The sequence below is a fragment of the Elephas maximus genome, chromosome 4 (assembly GCF_024166365.1).
Source record: "Elephas maximus indicus isolate mEleMax1 chromosome 4, mEleMax1 primary haplotype, whole genome shotgun sequence".
Lineage (NCBI taxonomy): Eukaryota > Metazoa > Chordata > Mammalia > Proboscidea > Elephantidae > Elephas > Elephas maximus.
Window position 1 is genome coordinate 132,595,566 of NC_064822.1, and position 19,890 is coordinate 132,615,455.

General features: G+C 38.1%; 1 protein-coding gene across 3 annotated transcripts in view; it reads right to left on the minus strand.

Annotated features, from left to right (window-relative positions):
- Nucleotides 1–19,890, minus strand: part of TSPAN8 (tetraspanin 8) — a 54,204-nt gene that overhangs the window by 19,925 nt on the left and 14,389 nt on the right. For all 3 annotated transcript variants that reach the window (XM_049883894.1, XM_049883893.1, XM_049883892.1), the window contains one exon: nt 5,658–5,720. In XM_049883894.1, coding sequence (XP_049739851.1) covers nt 5,658–5,720 — 63 coding nt within the window. The remainder of the gene's footprint in view (nt 1–5,657; nt 5,721–19,890) is intronic.

Consider the following 19,890-nt stretch of genomic DNA (forward strand, 5'->3'; position numbering starts at 1 on the left):
AAGCTGGATGGAAGAAATGCAAAGGGCTTTTAAAACACTGTTTATTTTAAAATCTTAGGACAGGTACTTTTACTCTTCTTGATATGATCTTTAGTTCACGTATTTTGTATTTTCTATATGTTGTTGTGTTGTCAGTTGCCATCGAGTTGATTCTGACCCATAGTGACCTCAAGCTTGCAGGGTAGAACTACACTCCATACGTGAAGCAGATTGCCAGGACTTTCTTCCAAGGTGCCGCTGTGTAGGTTTGAACCACCCAACTTTTGGTTAGTAGTCCAGGGCTTAGCCATTTGGGCTACCCAGGGACGCCTTTGTTTTATATATACGAGTAACTTTATAAAGCATGTGCTTTTATGTTAATTTAATTCTTTAAATTAAAAAGTACAAGTTTCTCCTGATAAACATAACAACACGAATGAACCTCAAAAAGTTATGTTGGGCGACTAGAGGAATCCCAGAGACAATGCTCCCCAGAACTTCTGATGGCACAGGACAGGAACCATCCCCGAAGACAACTCATCAGGCATGAAAAGGAACTGTCAGTGGGGGGGAGAGAGATGCTGATGAAGAGTGAGCCAATTAAATTAGGTGGACACTGGAGAGTGTGTTGGCAACTCTTGACTGGAGGGGGGATGGGAAGATAGAGAGAGAGGGAAGATGGCAAAATTGGCACGAAACGAGAGACTGAAAAGGCTGACTCAATACGGGGAGAGCAAGTGGGAGAAGGGAGTAAGATGTATGTAAACCTACATGTGACAGACTGATTGGAATGGTAAATGTTCACTTGAAGCTTAACAAAAATTAATTAAAAAAAAAAAAGTTATGTTGGGCTAAGGAAACGAGACACAAAACAGAAAATACTGTATGACAATACTATATGAAGTTCGAAAATAGGCAAAGCTAATTTATGGTGATAGAAATCAGAGCAGTGCTTGACTTAACGACAACAACAGGTAAGAAAGCAAGAACTGGCTAGAAATGGAGAAGAAGGAACTTTAGGGGTTGATGAAAATGATTTAAATCTTGACTGTGATGGTGATTATACAGGTCTATTTATCTGTCAAAACAAACAAAAGAAATTCTAACTAAGAAAAAAAATAGGTTCAGTTCCTAATATTCCATAGCAATTCTACTTCCTCATATCCAGAAGATACAGTTCATAGAGTTTTCTGGAAGCTTTTTTATTTTGCCTAGAATGTCAGGAAATAAGATTGTCTTGGATTGAACTGTGTTCCCCAAAAATATGTGTGTCAGTTTGGCTGTGCTATGATTCCCAGTATTGTGTCATTGTCCACTATTTTGTCAACTGATTTGATTTTCCTATATATTGTGAACCCTATCACTATGATGCTGATGAGATGGATTAGCAGCAGCTATGTTGATGAGATTTACAAGATTAGACTGTGTGTATCTTAAGACAATCTTTTTTGAGATATAAAAGAGAGAAGTGAGCAGGGAGACATGGGGACTTTATGCCACCAAGTAAGCAGGACTAGGAACACAGCACGTCCCTTGGACCTAGGGTTCCTGTGTAGAGAAGCTCCTAGACCAAGGGGAGACTGATGATAAGGATCTTCCCCCAGAGCTGACAGACAGAAAACCTTCCCCTGGAGCTGGCACCCTGAATTTGGACTTGTAGCCTACTAGACTGTGAGAGAATCAATTTGTTAAAGCCATCCACTTGCAGTATTTCTGTCACAGCAAGCAGCACTGGATGACTAAGACAGAGATATTGAGGGGAAAATCCTCAGGCCCTTTATAGTATGCTGGGTTATGGATCCTGCATAATTCAGCTCTTCTTCATCCTCTCCACGTGCTTCATCACTCTCATACTACCTTGCCCCAGCCCACCACTTATCCTCTATAGATGTCCACAAGTAAATCACAATTAAAAAGTGAAATCTTGTGCTTGTGTTATTTGTGAATAATATACATAGCTCATCTGCCTTGTATACCCTCTGTTGACTGGGCTATGTCCAGGTAGAACACTAGTTCCCAGACTAACTTGGAGACTCTGCCTCCTAAAATCTATGGTACGGCATGCAGGTCAACCCCCTTAAAGTCAATACAAAATGATTGCTACTGTTATTAGCCATCTTTTTGTTTTTAAGGACTATGGAAATCAACTTAATCTAGATGAAAACTTTATTAAACAATTAGCAGGAAGTGATATGCTGAAGTTGTAAAAGCATTAAAACAAAGATCTATATTCCTGTCAGGGTCCTGATATTAACTAAGTTGGTAATACTGGGACAGTCAACTAACCCTCCTGGGTCCCTGTTTTGCATTTATAAAAGGGAACTGTGTCATCCTCTGTGATATCTAAGGTCTCCTTTGTCTCTGAAAGCCTATGCTTACAGATAATATTTCATTTTACATATCTGGAAAGCTTGGTTATGTCTTAAAGACTTTTTTGTTTGTCTTTGGGGAAAGGGTTGTTTATATTTTGTTTGCTTGCTCGTTTGTTAAGACTGGAGATAGAAAATCGGTTTTGTTAATAAACAGGCATGGCCAACACCCCCCCCCAAAAAAACCATTGCCATCTAGTTGATTCCAACTCATAGCACCCTATAGTCTCTGTTAAAATAGATGTTCATAAAAAAGCATCATTAGAAAACCAGATCTATGGACTCAGCACCAAATAGAGTGTCACTATAATATTTCAGTGAGTATGGGCAGACCCTTTGTCTTTTGAGAGTGCTGAAACCTCATGGGCTGAGTCATCAGAACTGAGGGGAGCTAACCTAGATACAGAAATAATAGGCCAAATATCTACAATTGAGGCCCAGATAATATGGCCAGCTCTGGGCAGTAGGTAGTGACGCACTTCTGTGGGACTGGTATGGGTAGGGGAACCCTGCTGGTACAGTGTGAAAAGCTCGGCTGCTAACCTAAAGCTCAGCAGTTGGAATCCACCAGGTGCTCCTTGGAACCCTATGGGGCAGTTCTACTCTGTCCTGTAGGGTCGCTATGAGTCAGGATTTACTCGAAAGAAACAAGATTTTTGGTTTCATTCTGGGTAGTGTGAACCCACTGGCCAGAAAGCACTGTGTGGACTGCCTGGAAGTCGCTTTTCCAAGTCAAGTCCAACAAGTAGCTATTCTTGTTAAGGATTAAGTGAAAATCTGAGTTCAGATGTTTGCTCCAGGAGCAGGATAGCTGGAGATAGCTGGATTTGAAAAGTTGTCTTGGGTGAACAAAGTGTCTGTGTGTGTCTTAGGACAGGGGAAGAATTTCTAAAGAAGGAGAATGGCTGGGCATAAAGAAGAACGGGTCAGGGATCCTCTTTGGAGTACAAAGGATCTCCTGGGACAAGAATGGTTGCCCGTATGCTTTGTCTCATGGTGCTGAGTTTATCCTGAGAAAGAACAGAGTGTCCCCACAAGACACTTTAGTAGGGAGAGATGTCATCTCCCCCATGTCCTTCTTTTCTGTGTTTATGCCTATCTCTGTCCTTCTAAAACTGCTATCTATGTTTTTCCACTAGTAAAATTCAGCTCTTTGCACAGTCCTGACTTTGTCACTGAGTTCAGGTAAATAAAAATCAAATCAATTTTACATAAGTCAAATTGGTTAATGTCCTGGCAGATACGGGCTTTTGTTCAGAGTGGGAGGCTAACAGAACACAAGAGTCAAAATGTAAGTAAAGATGCCGTCTAGCTTTATTAATTCATTCTTATCTCCAGGTGTTGAGTAACACCCTCTCCAGGACAATAGTTCTTCTTTAATACATTCAACGTGTGTAATTTCTTAACAGACTAAACACCAAATTTGTTTACCAGAAGCATTGGAGAGAAAGAAAATGTTCCCATATCAACAAGAAATAAAATAAAATACAAGCTGCATACACATAGGAGGGCCAAAGTACCCCCTATGTAGGTGGGAGCTAATCTCTGTGCTCAATATGAGGCCCAGATATCAGATTCTAGATGATGGAGATTCTGCACACCTTCAAATGCCCTTCTCGGTCTCAAGCCTCAGACCTCAAGGCCATCAGGAAGTCACAGTTACACTTGTTGGTATAAAACAATAGATGAAATTCTGAAGGTTGCCAAGCAGTTGCCGTACCCACTTTCCTTCCAGTTCCCCCCCCCCCGCCCCCCGCAGTTAGGAATAGAATGAGGAAGCAGCTAAGCAGCTAAGCTAATTGTCATGTAATTCTCTGGGTTCTTTAGGAGTAGAAAGCATAAGAGAGAGGGAAGGAAGAGAGAAAGAAAGAAAGGGAGGAAGGGAGGAAGGAAGGAAGGAGAGGGAGGAAGGGGGGAGGGAGGAAGGGAGGAAGGAAGGAAGGAGAGGGAGAGAAGGAGGGAAGAAAGGAGAGGGAGAGAAGGAGGGAAGGAAGGAGAGGGAGAGAAGGAGGGAAGGAGACAGGGAGGGAGGAAGAAGTGTCCAGAAAAGCCACCCATTTTAGCTAAGGAATCAGAAGTTAATTTGCTTCTAATGGCCCTTTCAGCTGGGCTGTGTCCAAAGACATTTAGTTGCACCAGGGTACAAGCTTTAATGGAAAATGCATTATCTTAGTAGCTGGCATCAAGATTCCTCTTAGGGAGGGAAACTTTCTTTATTTGGGTAAACACCTTGAAAAAGCTCTAGTGGTAAAAGATATAATTCTGAATAGTGGCAAAAGCCCAGACAACAAAGAAAAACGAGTAAGCTACTCTGCATGAGATAGGAATAACAATGCAGGGTGGGGTACTCCTGAGAGGTTAAAAAAAAAAAAGTAAAGGGGAGATAAAAAGACAGAAGCAGGAAGTCCAGAAAATGGTGCCCGAATGGCATTATGTGAGGTGAAATTGACAAAGTAATTCTCCACATCCTCCCTTCCACCCCACCCCCTTCCCATATTTGTGATACTGCGGTATGGAACAGAAATAGTATATGCAGAATCCAAAGCCTCATGGAATTAACCATGTGAACTAAATGTGAAATGTGCATGAAATGGTTTTGAGGGGGGTGGGGGTTGATAATCTCATCTAGATGGCAAAAGGCTAGACATTCCTCCCGGACTTCTGAGTTGTACACTAGCATGTTACTCATTGTCATAAGTGGCCACTCTCAATGCCAACTATTGTATTTTACTTTGTTGTCTTCAAAACACAGATTCAAATTCATCTTCTCCAAGAGAACTTCTTACCGTTCTCTTCTTTCCTTTCGCATCATCCCACCTTAAACCAAAAAAAGCAAACCCAGTGTGGTCGAGTCGATTCCAACTCATAGTATGAGTCATCCCACCTTAGGATTAGCCAAATTATCAATACCTTGTTGTACTATAAAAATAGCTTTTTTTGAGGAGAGGAGAGATGGTCCATTTCCTCAAACTGTATGTCAAGCTGACCTTAAGCAAATAGTGAAGGAGGCAAATTTCCATTGTGGCCCCTTCCACCTCCACTTTCATTGACATCTCCTATTTTTGGTATAGTGTTTTTATCTAATCTCCAGAAAGATTGTTCCATGGCCAACACAGCACCAGGCACATAGTAAGTAATTATGATGAATTAAAATTGAATCATGAAATCACATATCAGCACAAATGATTACATGAGGCAGTTAAGGAAAATGCTATCAAAACGTTTATCGTTATTATTATTGCTTTCATCACTACAAAAAGAACAAACTACTTTAGGGTTGGAAAGGCTTTTACTTATTTACATATTTACCTCGTCACCACCTGGGCTTACTCGTACCCATATTGCTATTCCCAGGATCAAGACACCACACAGCTGCAAGGAAAAAAAAAAAAAAATAGTATGTCTGAATGCAGTTAAGATAAAATGAAACTAATTGCACACACAACCCATCCATTCTGGTTACAACAGTTTATCATTAATTATACCATTATGATTTGAAAGACGTAAGCGAAGCATATTCATCTGCAGATAATTGCTAAAATGTTAAGCTGTAATTTATAAGTTGATAAGGATAATTCTGTTTCTCGTCAAGTCTATTTGTGGGTCTATGGACAAGACGTCAACTCCATTGAGGGAGGATTATTTTCCATGTTTTAATTCCAATACTGTGCTTTCCGTTAATTGTAACACACAAAAGATAAATCACATCAGCTTAAAGAAAAAATGTCCTTCTTATGCTCCTGGGTTTGTCTCTGAGAAGCATTCTAAGACCAAGAAAGAAGGGAATAACTGACTAATCACCAAATATTCATTCAATATTCAAGAGCCAGAAAAAAGTTGGGATATGCAGGGAAAGTAGGACATTGGACAAAATTACAGCGACAAAGGTATAAATTAAGCAACAGTATTTGTACCCTAATAAACTCTTTTAAAAATAAGATCTGTTAGATGGTAAAGTTTACCCAGAGAGGAAGAACAATGAGGAACAGTACTTAAAGTCTTAAATTCCTTTAATGACTTTACCAGATTATTTAATTTGGACTGAGGCCAACACATAAAATGTGCAACACATTTTATTTTAGTGTAAGGAAAACCCTTGTCTTTCAGGTCCCCCCCCCAAAATTTTTTTTTTGAAAAGGATTTTTTTATATATGCTTCACAAAGCAAACAAACAAAAAAGATCTATTATTAGAGATGTAGAGAGCAGGTCTGGTAACATACCAGACACAACAAACCTTGGAGGACTTTCTAGACTATTCCAACTTGTTGGCCTTCAGATTGAGAAATGCCTGAGTCCTCCAAAACCTGATGATCTTGGAACATCATTGCTTCAGTGCATAGTTCAACCACATGCTTGCAACCTCAAAGCAGCAGTTTCATTTTTAATGGTTTCTCATTACATTTGCCATGGAAATTGAGTCAAGAACTTTGTTAAGAAACAGGGAGTACAACTAAGTAGCTGAATAATCATAAAATCTGTGCCCTCTAAAAGAACTTGAAAATCATCTAGGCCCAAATCCTTCATTTTGGATAAAGAAATTGGAACCCTGAGACAAGTTACATCGTGAAAATCCAAAACAACTCCGGATCCAATCTCACCCCTACTACATGCTTTAGCTTCTGCAAAGTAATTAATGCAATTAAATACCAAGGCTCTCCTTCAAATCACTAAGTAACTTATACAATATAATTATTTTACAGGTGCATATGCAAGGGTTAGCACGCATGTGCAGAAACACACGCACACATCATAATATACAAACATTGAAAAAAGAACTTTAAATCCTTCTTATTTCCTCTCCCCTTCCCACTGAATCCAAATTTTATTTCCAAATAGAGTACAATTTGCTCATTTTAGCAGTTCTTTGTTAATTAGCCTGTGAGAATTTATGTCAAATGATAACGAGATCCTCTGGGATTTTCAGTAATTTTATATCAGTTTTTGTTGTTGTTATTCCATTTGTTTGCTCATACTTTCTTTCTTTTCCTTCTCCATTCATAATTAGATTTATATTAATTGCCTTAATAGACACTGGGGCTTTTAGCTTTAACTGACAAGAATATTAAATACCTTAATGCTATTACAGTTATCATTCCTACTGATATTTATGAAACTATTCATGAGAAAATTTTAAGAACTCCAAGAGACTAAAAGTGTGGTACTTTTTAAATCCTTAACTTTTTTGTTTGTATGTAACTCTTTAGCCCCCTTTTTCAATCTATTTAGACATCAAACCATTCAGGAACCTTATGAAATCAGCCATATTTGCCACTCACATGACAATTTTTATTCTCTGCCACAGAAAAGTTATCTGCAACATTAGCATTTAAATAAAGAGCACCCAATTATTTCAGAAGTCAAGAATATTTTGCTCAACTTCAATATTGAGAATTAGGCAAATTATTGTAGGGACTTTGAAGATGACCAAAGTATCACTTCCACCCCATCTTCAAATTATATTTAAAAATATTTCCTTCAACTTTACTTAAAAAAATATAAAGAAACATGTTTAAAATATATCATTCATCTGATTAGAATGAATTATTGAAGAACTTCACATGTAAAGACTACCTGAGTCTTAATATTATAAAATTATTTATAAATTTGTGAATGCTAAACTTAAATTGTGAAAAGTATATTTTCTGTCAGAAATAATCATTGTAGAGTCATGATTAATCCTAAACTATTTCATCACAATCGTTACCAATGTTGGCCATTATTATGATTTTGTTTGAGACCTTTTCCAAGTTTTGCTGTAAGAGTTTGTCCCTTAATCTTTTTATAGTGTTTCAAACAGGAGTATAACTTAAGAAATAAGTGTCTAACTCTGGCCCAGATGGCTTCACTGGAGAACTCTATGAAAAATTCAGAGGAGAGCCTGTACCAGCACTATTTAAATATTTCAGAATATAGAAAAGTAAGGAATACTTCCAAATTCATTCTATGAAGCCAGCATAACCCTGACACCAAAACCAGGCAAAGACACAACAAAAAAAGAAAATTACAGATCAATGTCTCTCATGAATATAGATGCAAAAATTCTCAGCAAAATTCTAGCCAATAAAATTCAGCATCGCACCAAAAAAAAAAATATATACCACAATCAAGTGGGATTCATACCAGGTATGTAAGGATGGCTTGAAATTAGAAAATCAATCAACATAATCCACACATAAATAAAACCAAAGAATAACATGATCATCTCAGTCAATGCAGAAAAGGTATTCAATAAAGTCCAACACACGTTGCTGATAAAAACTCTCAATAAAATAGGTCTAGAAGGAAAATTCCTCAATGTAATGAACAGCATCTATACAAAACCAACAGCCAACATTGTTCTTAATGGAAAGAGGCTGAAAACATTCCCCCAGAGAACAGGAACAGATAAGGATGCCCTTTATCACCACTCCTATTTAACATTGTGCTGGAAGTCCTAACTAGAGCAATAAGGCAAGAAAAATAAATAAATAAATAAATAAAGGGCATCCAAATTGGTAAGGAAGAAGTAAAACTATCCCTATTTGCAGATGATATGATACTATATGTAGAGAACCCAAAGGACTCCACAAAAAAATACTGAAGCTAATAGAAAGGTTCAGCAGAGTAACAGGATACAAGGCAAACATACAAAAATCAGTTGGATTCCTATACACCAATAAAGGGAACCATGAAAAGGAAATCAGGAAAACAATACCATTTATAATAGCCCCTAAAAAAATAAAACACACAGGAATAAATCTAACCAGAGACATAAAAGGCCTATACAAAGAAAACTACAGAACACTACAGCAAGAAACCAAACAAGTCCTACATAAATGGATAAACATACCATGGATATGGATAGGAGGAATCAACAGTGTGAAAATGTCAAATCTACCCAAAACAATCAAAGATATAATGCAATACTGATCCAAATACCCACAGCATTCTTTAAAGAGATGGAAAAACTAATCACTAATTTAATCTGGAAAGGAAAGAGGCCCTGGATAAGTAAAGCACTATTGAAGAAAAAGAATAAAGTAGGACTCATACTACCTGACCTCAAAACCTGCTATACAGCTATGCTAGTCAAAACAGCCTGGTACCGGTAAAATGACAGACACATTGACCAACGGAACAGAATTGAGAACCAGGTGTAAATCTATCTACCTATGGTCACCTGATCTTTGACAAAGAACCAAAGTCCATCAAATGGGGAAAAGACAGTCTTTTTAACAAACTGTGCTGGCAAAACCAGATGTCCATCTGTAAAAAAAGTTAAATGGGACCCAGACCTTGCACTATACACAAAACTAATTCAAAATGGATCAAAAAACCTAAATATAAAACCAAAAACTATAAAGATCATAGAAGAAAAAATAGGATTGATGCTACAGGCCCTAATACATAGTATCAACAGGATACAAATCATAACTAACAATACACAAACTCCAGAAGATAAGCTAGATAACCGGCATCTTCTAAAAATTAAACACTTATGTTCATCAAAAGGCTTCGCGAAAAGAGTAAAAAGAGAACCTGCAGACTGAGAAAAAAATTTTGTCTATGGCAAATCCTACAGAGGTCTAATCTCTAAAATCTATAGGAAAATCCAACATCTCTACAACAAAAAGACAGATAATCCAATTAAAAAACGGGCAAAGGATATGAATAGACACTTAACCAAGGAAGATATTCAAGTGGCTAACAGACACATGAGGAAATGCTCGCGATCACTAGCCATTAGAAAAATGCAAATCAAAACTACAACAAGATACCATCTCACCTCAACATTACTGGCACAAATCCATAAAACAGAAAATCATAAATATTGGAGAGGCTGCAAGGAGATTGGAATTCTTACGTGCTGCTGGCAGGAATGTAAAACAGTACAACCATTTTGGAAAATGATATGGCACTTCCTTAAAAAGCTAGAAATAGAAATACCATGTGACTCAGCAATCTCACTCCTAGGAATACATCCTAGAGAAATAAGAACCATCACATGAATAGACATATGTACACCCATATTCATTGCAGCATTATTCACAACAACAAAAAGATGGAAACAACCTAGAAGCCCATCAATAGATGAAGGGATAAACAAACTATGATACAAACACACAATAGACTAATGCAATAGACTACTACACAACAAAAAAGAACAATGATGAATCTTGGAAACATCTCACAACATGGATGAATCTGGAGGCCATTATGCTGAGTGAAACAAGTCAATCACAAAAGGACAAATACTGTATGAGACCACTATTATAAAAACTTATGAAAAGGTTTACACACAGAAAGAAACATTCTTTGATGGTTACTAGGGAGGGAAAAACGCTAACTAGACAATAGATATGAGTCCTGGTAGTGCAGAGGTTAGAGAGTTCGAATGCACCAGCCACTCCTTGGAAACTCTATGCAGCAGTTCTACTCTGTCTTATAGGGTCGCTGTAGGGTCACTATGAGTCAGAATCAACTAGATAGCTAGGAGTTTGGCTTGGTTTTTGGTTTAAACAATAGATTAATGGTAACTGATGAAAGGTAAACGTAATACTGGGGAAGTCAGCACAACTTGACCAAGGCAAGGTCATGGAAGCTTCATAGACACATCCAGACTCCCTGAGGGACTGAAATACAGGGCTGAGAGCTGAGAACCACGGTCTTGGGGAACATCTAGCTTAACTGGCATAACATAGTTTATAAAGAAAATGTTCTACATCCTACTTTGGTGAGTAGTGTCTGGGGTCTTAAAAGCTTGTGAGCAGCATTTAAGATACTCCACTGGTCCCACACTGTCTGGAGCAAAGGAGAATGAAGAAAACCAAAGACACAAGGGAAAGATTAGTCCAAAGAACTAATGGACCACAACTACCACAGCCTCCACCAGACTGAGTCCAGCACATCTAGATGGTGCCCAGCCACCACTACCGACTACTGTGACAAGGATCACAAAAGAGAATCCCAGACAGAGCTGGAGAAAAATGTAGAACAAAATCTTAACTCACAAAAAAAGACCAGACTTATTGGTCTGACAGAGACTGGAGAAATCCTAGGAGTATGGCCCCCAGACACGCTTTTAACTCAGTACTGAAGTCACTCCTGAAGCTCACCCTTCAGCCAAAGACTAAACAGGCCCATAAAACAAAACGAGACTAAAGGGGCACACCAGCCCACAGGCAAGGATGAGAAGGCAGGATGGGACAGGAAAGCTGGTAATGGGAAACCCAAGGTTGAGAAGGGAAGAGTGTTGACATGATGTGGGGTTGGCAGCCAATGCCACAAAATAAAAACAATATGTGTATTAATTGTTTAATGAGAAACTAATTTGCTCTGTAAATCTTCATTTAAAGTACAATAAAAAAAAATTTCTCAAAGGCAAAAAAAATCAAATGGTGTATTGCGTTAGGCAAATCTGCTGCAAAAGACTTCATTAAAGTGTTAAAAAGCAAAGATGTCACTTTGATGACTAAGGTGTGCCTGATCAAAGCCATGGTATTTTCAATTGCCTCATATGCATGTGAAAGCTGGACAATGAAAAGTAAGACAGGAGAATTGATGCATTTGAATTGTGGTGTTAGGGAATAATATTGAATATACCATGATTGCCAAAGGAAAGAATACACCTGTCTTGGAGAAAGTACAGCCAGAATGCCCCTCAGAAGCAAGGATGGTAGGACTTGTCTCAATTTGGACGCATCATCAGGAAGGACCAATTGCTGAAGACATCATGCTTAGTGTTATGGATTGAATTGTACCCCCCCAAAAATGTAAATACCCCTATACCTATGGTTATAATCCCATTTGGGAATGGGCTTTCTTTTTTGTGTTAATGAGACAGCATTAGCATAAGGTGTGTCTTAAATCAGTCTTTTTTGAGGTATCAAAACAAACAAACTCATTGCCTTTGAGCAATTCCAACTCCTTGTGATCCTATAGGACAGGGTAGAACTTCCCCATGGGGTTTCCAAGGAGCGGTTGGTGGATTCAAATGGCCAATCTTTTGGTTAGCAGTGGAGCTCTTGGCCACTGTACCACCAGAGCTCCTTTTGAGGTATACCCACTAAAACCAAACCCACTGCCGTCGAGTCAATTCCAACTTATAGCAACCCTATAGGACAGAGTAGAACTGCCCTGTAGAGTTTCCAAGGAGTGCCTGGTGTATTCGAACTGCTGACCTTTTGCTTAGCAGCCATAGCACTTAACCACTACACCACCAGGGTTTCCTTTTGAGGTATAAAAGAGATTAAATAAGCAAGTGAGAAAGCACAGATGTGGGAAGATAGATGCCACGTCACATTAAGATCACCAAGAATTCAAGGAATAGTAGCTGAAGACACAAGGACCTTCCTCTAGGGCCAACAGAGAGACGGTCTTCCCTAGAGCTGATGCCCTGATTTCAAACTTCTAGCCTCCTAATTTTGGGAAAATAAATTTCTGTTTGTTAAAGCCACCCCTCCAAAACAAAAGAAAGAAACGTCCAGCTCTGTCCTACTTTTTGTAGGTGAGTTTATAAAAGCAAGTGGGTTGATATGTTAGGTGTCCATGCCTATTGTCAGTGGATCCTGCAGCAGGGATTGGGCCTTCCTTGCCTCTTTCTGGTTTCCCTTTGGAGAGTGCCATTATGGTGATCACTCAGCCCTCCAGAGACATCTTCCTTTTATCTCATAGCACGTCACACTGTCCTTATAGAATTAGGATGTAATTGGTCTGAGCTGGAATTCTGAGAAATTAGATAATTTTGGTATTTGCTTGCAGGCAGTTGTTGAAACTATAAAATACCAGGAAAAAAAAATGGCAAGGTGCCATCCAGGAGCAAGGTAAATGTTCAGGACAAACTGATTTGTCCTCTTCTCTGAGAATGTTTCTTTCAATTATCCTTAATTCTCCTCTCTCATCTCAATTCTACCTTTTTGATTTGGGCATTTATAGAAGAATGTTTGGGGAATAATGATAATGGAAGAAAACTCATAATGCTATGTTAGATAAAGGGGCAATTTGTGAGCTAGAACATCGTGGGTCCAAAATGGACATTTTTTAGTTTAAGAAAATTCTCCCTGTGCTGTTCCTGAGAAATTTACAAAAGGATAAGAAAATATCCAAGTGGATACCTACGAGATTAGTTCTTATAATAACCCCAGAACAATAGGTGCCATGACCGCAGAGGGCAAGGATTCTGGCAGATTGTTAATGAATCTTCTTCCAATCCTGATGCCATGCTTTTCCTCATATAGTCCAGTGCCTCAGATTATTTGCCCAGCATACAGATTGAATAAGTATGGTGGTGAGAGGATACAACCCTGACACACTCCTTTCCTGACTTTAAACCGCACAATATCCCCTTGTTCTGTTCAAATGACTGCCTGTTGGTCTATGTACAGGTTCCATGTGAGCACAGTTAAGTGTTCTGGAATTCCGGTTATTCACAATGTTATCCATAATTTGTTATAATCCATACAGTCAAATGCCTTTGTATAGTCAATAAAACGCAGGTAAACATCTTTCTGGTATTCTCTGCTTTCAGCCAGGATCCATCTGGCATCAGCAATAATATCCCTGGTTCTACGTCCTCTTGTGAATCTGGCTTGAATTTCTGGTGGTTCCCTGTCAATGTAATGTTTGCTTCATATTTCTAACTATATTTGCTTCATATAATTCACTAAGTGCTATTTAGTGCATTCTCTTTGGTTTTTGCTCAGATTATTTGCTATTAAATTATTATTTTATATTATCTCTCAAAAATATTTTTTAGATTTGCACTCAGGTTTATAATAAAAAATACAATTACTAAAAAGACCAGACTTAATGGAATGACTGAGACTAGAAGGACCCAGGTTCTCATGGGCCCCAGACCTGTTGGCCCAGGCCAGGAACCATTCCCGAAGTCAACTCTTCAGAGAGAGACTGGACTGGACAATGGGTTGGAGAGGGATGCTAGTGAGGAGTGAGCTTCTTGGATCAGGTGGACACTTGAAACTATGTTGGCATCTCCTCCCTGGAGGATAGATGAGAGGGTAGAGGGGGTTAGAAACTGGCAAAATGGACATGAAAAGAGAGAGTGGAGGGAGGAAGCAGGCTGTCTCATTAGGGGGAGAGAATTTGGGAATATGTAGCAAGGTGTATATAAGTTTTTGTGTGAGGGACTGACTTGATTTGTAAACTTTCACTTAAAGCACAAAAAAAAAAAAATGTCAGAACCAATTTTATTTGTTCTAGATTATGCATTTCTGTGGAAGGTAAATAGCCTACTATTTATTCCAGCCATCTCAAAAACTGAAAGCTGCTCTGAGGCTTTGTGGGAACAGAGAGCCCAAAGAGCTGCGAAAAAAATCTAAAACTATTGAATATTTTAATCAGTCTGTTTTAAATTCAGTCATGTCTGAAATTACTAACAGAAAGTAAGATCTGTGACTTCTCTCAAAAAAAATACAATTACTTAGACATAAGTGACTTCTTCACTTATTTCCAGACCTTTGTTACCATGATTCTTCAATGCTTAAACTGTCCAGTTTACTTCACATTTGGTATATATTTGGTATTTGGTATATATATAATTATTTGGTATATATTTAAGTACATTTTATAATATGAATATCTGAAGACATCTTTCTGTGTTGTTCACTTGTGAAAGAGTTTAGCTGGGTATAGAACTCTTGGGCCACATCCTTTGCTCTGAATACTTGACAGATATTGTTCCATCACCTTTTGGCATTTAGTGTTGCAATAAGAGAAGTCTTATTTTGTTCATGTATTGTTTGCTTGTTTTCTTTTTTGTTGTTTGTATCTAGACATTTGTAAGATTTTTATTTATCTTTTAATTCAGTGGTTTTCCCAGTATTTATCTAGGGAAAGTTATCTTCTTTCCATGACTTTTCCTTGGGGCATAATAGGCACTTGCCATCTGTATGCAAGGTATATTTTTAGCTCGACAAAATTTTCATATTAGTTTGATTATTTTTGTTCCATTTATTCTGGTCTCTTTTCCATTCTCTGTTCTCTGTATATATCATCTTCTTTCACATCATTTTCATCTCTTTTACATTTTCCTCTAGGAGGTTCTCAATTTGGATTTCTATATCACTGTCTCCATTAAATATGATGTCCAGAGTGGATTCTAATTTTGTTATTGTGCTTCTAGTTTACTCAAAGTCCTTCTTCAATTTATCCATTCCTCTTTCATCTCATTCTATGATTTTTCAATTAACTTTATCTTCTCTTATATCTTTCAGACACTGTTTCATGGGGATTATTTTATTATTTTATTTTATGGCATTGCATTGTGGGTACTGATTCCCTGACACTCTCTTCAGGATCCTGGAATGTTTCTTCTTGGGATGTGTGCTTGTCCTCAAAGTCTTCAAAGTAACTAACGTTCCCTTTCAGTTGTTCAACAGTGCTTTTGTTAGGCCTTATGCTAAATTTTCTCATTTACTCATTCTTGAATAGGATGAGACCTATTCTGATTCATTATCTATTAAAAAGTTAGGGTGGGTGCTTTGCCTCACTCTCTAGGAATATGGGTAATGACCAAATCTTCTGATCTGTTGGAAGAAAGGTTGCTGTGCATTCCCTCTATACGCATGCCTAATGTAGCTCTGGTTTACTAAGAAGGTCTTCTACCCTTCACTCAGTATCTGGTTTTCTGATGCTCTAAACCAGTGGAGTAAATTATAACTTCAAGTCTTAGCAGGCTCTACTATTATGACTTTTCTATCTTCAGTCCCAAATGAGTGATGTTTATTGTATCAGTGAATGTTAAGTATACAGTACATGTGTCTTTACAGTTCCACTCATCTGCATCTTCGAAATCTATTAAGTAAACCAAGCGCCTAGTACATCAGATGAGGAACACTGAAGCACAGAGAAGCTAACTACTTTCCCAAGGTCACACAGTGTGTAATGAAACAGCTCATGTTCAAAACCAAAGCCTAATTTAAAAAGTTTTAAATGTATTTTAAATAACTCTAAGGCTGGAGAAAGGAATCAATCACATTTCTTCCCAACACAAAGAGTAAGCACACTCAGGGCTATCTTTCCTGCACCAGAGCATAAAATCGCTAAAATTTATATAACTTCAAAACACGTTAAGAGAGATGACTGTTCAGCATTTGATCAGCATCCCAATGTTTCTGAATAATAAAATGATGCTAATTCAGGAATGCTTTTATCACTTTGTTTCAAAAGCACAGCTTCCATGTAACTAACACCTGCAGACCTGTACCTACATTTGCAGGGCCTGATCCAAGAACACAAATAAAAGTTCACAGACCATACGTCTGTATATTAAGAAGTTGTAACTCAAGGTAGAAAACTTATATAAAAGGTGTTCCATCCTCCTACCTCGACAAGTGTACCCACTTAATGACCTTGAAGACAAGGTTCAATTTAGAATTCTTAGTCTCCTCAGAGTCTGCCTATCAGATGAGGGGAGCATGGGGAGAGCCAGTCCTGGCCTACATCCCTCACTTCCAGCTCTTCCCTGAGCCCCAAGGGCCCTAACAGCAGTGAGCCTGGATACCTCCACCTATACGCCCAAGCTCTGTTTACAGCCTGCTCCCATTCCTTGTAAGCTCTCCTTTAATCATTCCTGGGGAAGAGGACTGTGAAGACCCACAAAGAAGGATTAAGGCCATTTGGGCAGGGAAATTTGGGATGTCAGGTACTGAAAGTGTGGTCAAGAAAGGTGAGGGAAGGCTCAGGGTGGGTATATTACTCTGGCATCACATATTCCTTGTCCCATGAATATGGAGGACAGGCTAAGGAAGGGTCAGAGTACAGCTAAAATCATATTTAGCTTTTAAAATTCCAATATATCTAAATGTAATTTTAAATTCTAATACTTTCAAATTAAAAACAATATAATGATTGGAATCCAAAAAAAAAAAAGCATTAATAGAACTATTATTGCATGTCAATCCTTACGTGATAGGCTTTCCATAAATATCTTAGTTAATCTTCACAATTAATCCTCTACGTAAGACTATTATTCTCATTTTGCAAATGCAGAGGCTGCAGCCCAGAAAAGTTAAGGAGCATATTCCAGGTCACAGCACCATAAGGAGTGGAACCAGGATTTGAATCTGAGTCTTGTGTGTTTACAAAATCCATTTTCTTTCCATTCCCCTAAATTATGATATAAGAATTCCTGCCTTATTACAATTCTTGCCATCTTATTTCCTCCTCTGTTTCATATTTCAACAATGAAATTTATTCAACACTATGCAGAGTGGTTTCATATTTCTCTATCTCATAAAAATTTCTATATAATGTTGACTGAAATGTCCTTTTTTCATACATTTATTTAGTATTTACTCCAAGTACTTTATATACATTAAATCATTTAATCCTTACAATAACCCCATGAGGTAGATACCACTGTCATCCTCATTTTTACAGATGAGGAACACTGAAGCACAGCTAAGGTTAACTAATTTCCTCAAGGTCACATAGCTGTGGTGAAGAAGTTGAGGTTCAAAACTAGAACCTGAGCTCTCCATTAGGCTCTAATGTCTTTGACACTGTTATAATTCCACACTGATGGCAAAGGAGTAGACAGCATATGTATTTCAAAAGTTCACACATTTCAGTCATAGACAAGCCCTTAGCTTCACAGATTTCATCAACACAGAAGAAAAGATAATTGTTTCCTTTTTTTTTTTTTTTTTAATGTACCTCTATTTTAATTAGTCCCTGGGTAGTGCAAATAGTTAACTCACTTGGCTGCTAACCAAAAGGCTGGAAGTTTGAGTCTACCAGAGACACCTTGGAAGGAAGGCCTGGTGATATACTTTTGAAAAATCAGCCATTGAAAACTCTTGTGGAGTTCAGTTCTATTCTGATACACATGGGGTGGCCGTGAGTCTAAATTGGCTCAATGGCAGCTGTTTATCTGGTAATTATGTCTGCTTTGCTTCCACTCTTTCAGTTGTTCTCAGAACATACAATTTAGAGGTCCAAGCATTAACTAAAATGCAATGGTGGACAGCAAAACACTGGTTCCTGAGCTCTCTCCATGCTCTGACTTCCTTCTGCTCTCTTCAAACTCCTCATGCAGTGGCTCCTTCAGTGACTAATACATTTGGCTTCACAGTTTGGCTCCTTCTTTGCACTAGGCCTCATTTAAGATTACATCACTGTGCTTTCCCATGAAGAGCTGACCTCCCCATAGCTTACTGCCTCTGATAATTATTCCATCTTCCATGCTTACCCCGACCCCCAAGACACCCCAAGAACCTCTACAGTACTCCCAAGCCTGACTTATCCTGAGAGGTACATAAGAAAATCTGGGCATTCCATCTGCTTTTGACACAAGACTCAGGGAATTAGATTTTGTACCTATAATTTATCATCTACAGCACCTCCAGCTCACTCTAACTTGAATCAAATTCTAGTATGAGTGATTTGGAATGATTTTTCACTTGCCCATGTTTTTCTTCAATTTGTAATTCTAACAAATGGAAATTACTGCATATTTATGTGGCATATCTGAGGTTCCCCCAGCAGAAACTGGTATGTTTAGTTTCAATGACCACAGGCATATCTTCGAGATATTTAAACATCTGGCCCTGCTTTACGAAGGCTTAGTTTCACAAGTTACACCAGAAAGAATGCATTTAAAACATAAAGTCACGGACATCTAGAAGAAAACCACATCAGTGAGACCCTTAAATTTTTTTGCTTAAGTAAACATTAGAAATGTGACAAATTGCTAATTTCCTATGAAAGATTGTAAAATTCCAACTGAGAGCTCTGGGCTGGGGGTGTATAGAAGAACAGAAAAAGGAATGTTGCCTAACCTCAGAGACTCCTCCTGCTCTCTAGATTTTGAGTTAAAATATTAATGGTACCTGTTGGCCGAGATACCATCACTGGTGTTTACAACTGTTACTATCACTCATGGACTCCATTTCAAGATCTCTCCTACAGATACCGTAAACCCTACCACGTGATGATGGGGGGAACAAGACCTTTTACCCAGAAGGAAGTGAGAGATAGGTCTGAAATCTAAAGCATCAGTAACACCTCGTCTTTGTTATCAGAGAAACCAGAAGAAAACAGTAAGCATAAAATAATTAGAGCTCCCTAGTGAAAGCAGTGATACTGTGTAGGCATAGCAGAATACAGGTCTCTACAATTCACCTTAACTCTTAATCTTAAATGTATGATCCTCAACCTATAAAGAACCCTTTTCCTAGACTATCTACATCACTTAGGGTTAAAATTCAGGTCCATTCCAAATTCCTGATTAGCTATAGAATGAGGGACTGAGCTCTGAGGCATTCACAATAGGCATCGGCACTTTGCATGGTGTTATTAAACAACAGAGACATAATTTAATTGTTCCATAATCTGAGGATTGTTACTGGATTGGGTTGGACATATCATATTAAAATAAGAACCATATTTATCAGCATATCCATATTTTAGTTAGTTTCAATGAGTCATATAGATTATGTACCATAAAAAGAAGACAATGGTTATAGTTCTTTAAAAACAGGAATCAGGACTTCTTGGAGAAATAACTGATTCCAGGTCTTTAGTAGGAATCAGGCAAGTGAG